This window comes from Triticum aestivum, chromosome 3D, assembly GCF_018294505.1.
Source record: "Triticum aestivum cultivar Chinese Spring chromosome 3D, IWGSC CS RefSeq v2.1, whole genome shotgun sequence".
Lineage (NCBI taxonomy): Eukaryota > Viridiplantae > Streptophyta > Magnoliopsida > Poales > Poaceae > Triticum > Triticum aestivum.
In genome coordinates, this window is record NC_057802.1 from 180,477,036 (window position 1) to 180,482,994 (window position 5,959).

A 5,959-nucleotide genomic window follows, 5' to 3' on the forward strand; every position below is an offset into this window, starting at 1 on the left:
CACACCAAGCAACAGAAATAGATAAAGTTGGACAAGCCAGGGGTAGTCTAGTCCTTTCATGTGCGTGTAAATGAAATAAAATAAAAGAAAACCGAATAAAAGGGAGGAAATGGCATGATACTCTACTCGCAAAGCACATATTAAGAGTGTCAACGAAAATGGTATGATACACCGTTTTGTGAAAAAGTTAGCTTATAGGCTCCTAGGTGTCTGTGTATGTTCGCATTTGGCTTTTTGTTCGCATTAGGACAAACTTTTTATACATATATCTTATCTTCTATAAAAATATGATACACCATTGTACTTAAAAAAAAAAGAATGGCATTTTTGCGAAGCCGCATGTTCATAGTGGCAAATAGCCGATTTTCTCCATGCCCAGTGTAGCCGTCGGCCCGAACCAAACCCCCGACTGCCGGGGCTTATCCGCTCCTCCTCAGCTCAGCTCAGCTCGCTCCCCCGAACTGCCACGCCATGGAGGCGGTCGCCGCCCTCGACGCCCGCGCCCTCTTCTCCCCTCCCACCGCCCTCCCCTCCTCCCCCTCCTCCCGCCTCCGCCTCGCCGCCCGTCCGCGCGCGCTCGCCGCCTCCCCCGCCTTCGTCGCCGCCACCCCCAAGCAGCGCTTCCTGACCCCCCACCCGGACCCCGCCGGTGGCCGCGGCACCAGGGATGTCGTCGCGATGGTACGAGGAGCTGCACTTGATCGCTGCTTCCTGGCTGAATCTGCGCCATGGCTCATCCAGCTGGGTAAACTGATTACCGTCTTCTTGCTTGGCAGGTTATCCCGTTCCTGAGGGGAACAGCGTTTGAGCAGCCGCCGCCGGATTTGGCCTCATTCCTTTACAAGAACAGGATCGTGTACCTGGGGATGTGCCTCGTGCCGTCGGTGACGGAGCTCATGCTCGCCGAGTTCCTCTACCTTCAGTACGAGGACGCGGAGAAGCCCATCTACATGTACATCAACTCCACCGGCACTACCAAGGTCGGTGCTTCTGCTCCACCTATTGCTACATATGGTTGTTGCTACAGAAATGAGCGTGTCTCCAAAATCTCCTTCTAGCCTTGACAGCTATTGATTAGGTATGAAATGCACCTCAATTGAGGGTAGCCTGTGGAGTATGTGGATCTTTAATACCCGATTAGCATAATATGTTAGCCCGTTCAACTTTTTTTACTAGTCATTGGATGATTCAGATAGCATGCAGTTATGCATATTTTGTTGAAATTGATCATAGAGAGGTCAGACTTCGGAAGTTATAATGATCTAGAAAATGAAAATTTGCTTATATCTTTCACCTACAGTTTGTTAAGCTCTCTTTTTTCTTGCAGCACATTATCTGTAACAACTCGATAATCTCCAATGTACTACCAGAATTTTGTTCTATTTTAGGTCTTCAGATTGCACTAATACATTTATCTCCTTATTTAGAATGGCGAGAAATTGGGTTACGAGACGGAAGCTTTTGCTGTATATGATGCTATGAGGTCAATTCCTGCCTACGTTCTTCACCATGCTCACCTCTTTTTACGCATGTACTCCCTTTGTTCCAAAATAAGTGTCGTGGTTTTCGTTTGAACTAAAACAAAGGCACTTATTTTGGATCGGAGAGAGTACCTTTTTCTGTAACTAATTCCTCTAGATTGCATCCCTCTTGTTGTTGCTTTGTGTGCTTTTTTAACCGATCATGACTTCTATACTAGCTGCTAGTTTTTTCTTCATATGAAATGTGCAAATGTTGTTTTTGACAAGCTAAAGGTATGAATACTGCAGGACCTCATTAATTGCATTTTATTGGTAAAATTTGGAACCATCGCCCTTTAGGTTACATATAGAATGATTGATAGTCACAAATATGAGCTTACTGTTACTGTAGACGAAGTCTAGAGCAATTTTGCCATTGCCTTTATAACCATTAGTCAGGTGGACTTTTTCTACGCTGTGTCGTGCAATAAATGATATCAGATGTGAACACATGCAGATTTGTTGTGTTCAAACCTTCAAACAACAATAATATTTCTCCAACTTGTCCCCTTTTTTCGAGCCAGTGGGGGAACGACAACTGCGTCTGGCTCGGCTTACTCACAAATGTCCTTTACTATTCATGAAGAACATTTTATAGGAGTGTTAAAACATAGTGTAGAAGAGCGTTATGATTATTTCCCACATAGTTTACCCTCATCTTCGTCACTTCCATATTTCTGCCCATGTTCTCTGCAGGGTTGTTCGATGTGGAGGACTGGTTGTCACTGGTGTCTGGTGGAACAAGCCCCAAATAATCTAACCTTGACCCCTAGTGTGCAAGAGCCTAGAGTTGACATAGAAGAGAGGATAAGACGGCACTTGATGCTCCCTCTTAACTAGCGCATGATCACACTATCTCTCCCCTAAGACCTTAATCAAGTCACAACCCCCAACTCCTTGTTTCTAACTCATCAATTGCACCCAATTCCCCTCTGATCAACTTGAACTGTGTTATGGACCAACACTATCTTTCTTGGACCAAATACTAGCTCACTTCTCCCATTCTGCGTGATTATTAATGTAGGGTAATTGTTTGGGACAAACTGTGCATACATATTCAGCCATTGTTATGATCTGTGGCTCTGTGCATGCCAAAGCTATGCCAAGTTACCAGCACTCCCCTGCTTCACAAATATATAATGATTTGGACACACGACGACCTCCAAGACGCATCCTTGGCGACTGATTTATATGGAAATGTTTCTAAAAGGCTATAAGAATATTATCACAGGCACATTTAATATGGTTATTTTTTGTGTGGGAGATTCAATATGGTGAATATACTGTTACTATTTTCATATCGACAATCTCAATAATTTACATATTTTGTTCTTCAAAGTTAGGAAAGTTGTGTTGGTGCATCGGTGAAACTGTTGCCTTGTGACCATGAGGTCACGGGTTCGAGTCCTGAAAACAGCCTTTGTAGAAATGTAGGGAAAGGCTGCATACAAAAGACCCAAAGTGGTCGGACCCTTCCCCGGACCCTGCGCAAGCGGGAGCTACGTGCACCGGGTTGCCCCAAGTTAGGAAAGTTTGACTGCATGCTCTCTAAGGTTACATAGTAGAATAGTCCAATTAGTGTTTTATCCATCAATTGGTAGGGCCTTTTTAATCTGTAGAATTCCATAGACGCAGGAGTAGGAAAACCATATGATTGCAATTGAATGCATCTTGCTTAAGTTTTTTTTTTTGACCGGGCATCTTGCCTATTTGTCATAAGATTTTTTCCAAGCTGTATGAGTCAACAGAAATTTTCCTATGAAATAGAGTGGAGAAAGCCCATCGAGAAATCCATATGGATTACAATCCTACAAATCGAACGAGCATAGGAAAATTTCTTAAGGATTAGGATTCTCTATATTTTCTATGAAAATTCTTTGGATCAAAAAGGTCTTTTGCGTGCAAGGTTTTACTAGCTGCACTATGCTATTGCTAACTGTTTTTCAAGACTTCCATTATTTTAAGAGCCATTGTCAATGCCTTGTTCCCTCATCCAGAAAGATATTCTCAGTTCTTAATCATGTCTAAAGATATGCATGTATCCTAGCAATTCCAGCAATACTTCTGCAATGCCATCTTATATGTATTCACTAAATGCAGGTATGTCAAAATTCCAATTTTCACACTCTGTATTGGCAATGCATGGGGAGAAGCTGCTTTACTCTTGGCTGCTGGTGCTAAAGGTAACCGTGCCGCACTTCCATCATCGACGATAATGATGAAGCAGGTTATTTCTGTTCCTTTTGTTGATAGAGATAACATATTAATTTGTATCTTGGATGGTTATACTGCACACGAGTAGTTAGATGATGATGGCAGAATATCGTATTATATCCTTCTTCTTAGATTGTGGTACGTCCATGCACACAGGGTATGGATATTGCCATTCTCTGCCGTGTTGGAGTGCACATGCCCCTTCATCGGATTCCAATGCATTTTCTTGCCAATGTTGGCCAAAGCATGTCCGACCAAATTTTTCGATAGCCCTTCTAAAAAAAATTGATAGCTAAATCTTGGGTTAGTTTACTTGGGCACCAAAAAACATGCCGATACTTCTTTTGTTAACACACTTAGCTGTGTACAAGATCTTTATTCTTATTTATAAATATGAGGCCAGATTGTCTTACTCTTCTGACCTGCAATGTGCAGCCAATTGGTCGATTTCAAGGTCAGGCGACAGATGTTGACATAGCAAGAAAGGAAATACGAAATGTGAAGATAGAAATGGTACTTTTCACTCCTTCCGCAAAGAAAGAGCTGATAACCTCAGTTTTGAAGTCAAACTAATTCAGCATTATTTACTGTTAACATGTTCATATTATTCTAGTTACCACGGACTCATACCAACTTGTGCAATTCTAGACTCCTATTTTCTTCAATTCTTTGGTCTTTGATAATCAATAGCAGCGGCAGTAAGGATTTTGTTTCACAACATCCGCTCTATTATTTAGAAATAATAGTGCAACGTTGCCACAGTCACAGCACATGAAGTATACACTAGTTCCCTGTGTAGCATTCCTTATATCAATCTCGTTCATAGTTCCTGGCTTGAATGAGCTCTCAGGGAAACACAATTAAATATTTGATAATCTTTCATTAGCAGTACAACCTGCATATTTTAGAAAAATCTCTAGGGTGTCCACATGCTATGGAAATATAGGCTCATGACTTTGGGGAGAGGACAATGGTTGCTGTCATAGGGGATCCCTGTTTGTCTAGAGGGCCCTGGATCCTGAAAAATTAAGCATTTTTTAGGAATAAAGGAAAATTAAGAACATTGCCCATACAGGGATGTAGAAGTGTCATAGCTTATGGTTATATATTTGCTTCCTGTCCTGGGAAATGAAGATGACATCTCGATATTTTGTCATTCCAAGAGCGATCCGTGTAAAAAAAACATGGTTACATGCAAATTTACTGGGAAGCAAAATTTCCTATGGATAATTAATTGCTTCTTTGACCTGATGTTGGCAAAAATCTACTTGCTTTGCATGAAGTATGGTGCGGCCTCATATGGTCTTACTATTTTGTACTGAAATGACGACAAGGCCTTGTGACTTAAAAGATGTTTGTTTGCCCTGTTTTCATCCACGATTCATAAGTCACACTAATTGTCCACGAAGAAAGAGCTGAAGGGAGATTCAATTATTCGAGGCCATTGTTTGATATAATGAGTTGCCTGACTCTTTATGCTGTTCAGGTTAAGCTGCTATCAAGACACATAGGCAAACCAATGGAAGAGATTGCTCGAGACATTAGGCGGCCTAAATACTTCAGCCCAAGTGAGGCAGTGGATTACGGTATCATCGACAAGGTACGCTCTTGCGAGTCCCATTGCGAGCAAAAGGAACCTGTTTTAATAGCAACTCATCGTAGTAACGCCATTGCGATTTTACAGGTGCTGCACAATGTGAAGAGCCAAACAGACGCCGGCCTCGTGTCGGAAGTCAAAAAAGAGTTAATTTGACGATGGGGCGTTACACGTAGGCATATTTTTGTAAGATTTTTGGATAGGCGAATGCAGCGCAGAAGATTTTAGGCTGGGGAATTCTGGTACGGAATTGCCGTTTTGATTTCATGGCTCAGTAATGCTCTTGTTTCTAGGGTTGGGTCGGTGTGGATCTGGTTCCTTGAGCTGTGATTCAAGTGGTTTCTCTTTCAAGTCTCTGTTTCTCTGTGTCGTAGACATGTATACCTTTTTATAGGGTTAAAACTTATTCACGTCTGGAAGCTTAACTGAAACATAGGGCAAAAACTAAGTCATATTCGCACTCCACGTGGAAATGATAAATCGCCGAGCTCCACTGTAGTGTTGGATGTTGTTTTACTTGTGCAAGATGACACCAAGCTTTACGCTCTGCGATCCGAGCCTCTGAGCAACATCATTAGAGCACAACCACTTTTTGCATCACGAAATTGCTTTGCACACGATCTTTGTA

At 42.1% G+C, this 5,959-nt stretch overlaps 1 protein-coding gene across 1 annotated transcript; it reads left to right on the forward strand.

Annotated features, from left to right (window-relative positions):
• Positions 1 to 378: 378 nt before the first annotated feature.
• Positions 379 to 5,682, forward strand: LOC123078165 (ATP-dependent Clp protease proteolytic subunit-related protein 4, chloroplastic). Its single transcript, XM_044500569.1, has 7 exons — positions 379 to 681; positions 777 to 980; positions 1,428 to 1,483; positions 3,621 to 3,747; positions 4,170 to 4,247; positions 5,221 to 5,334; positions 5,419 to 5,682. Exons 1-7 carry the CDS (start codon positions 472 to 474, stop codon positions 5,485 to 5,487), a joined length of 858 nt encoding a protein of 285 aa, XP_044356504.1. The 5' UTR covers positions 379 to 471; the 3' UTR covers positions 5,488 to 5,682.
• Positions 5,683 to 5,959: the final 277 nt, after the last annotated feature.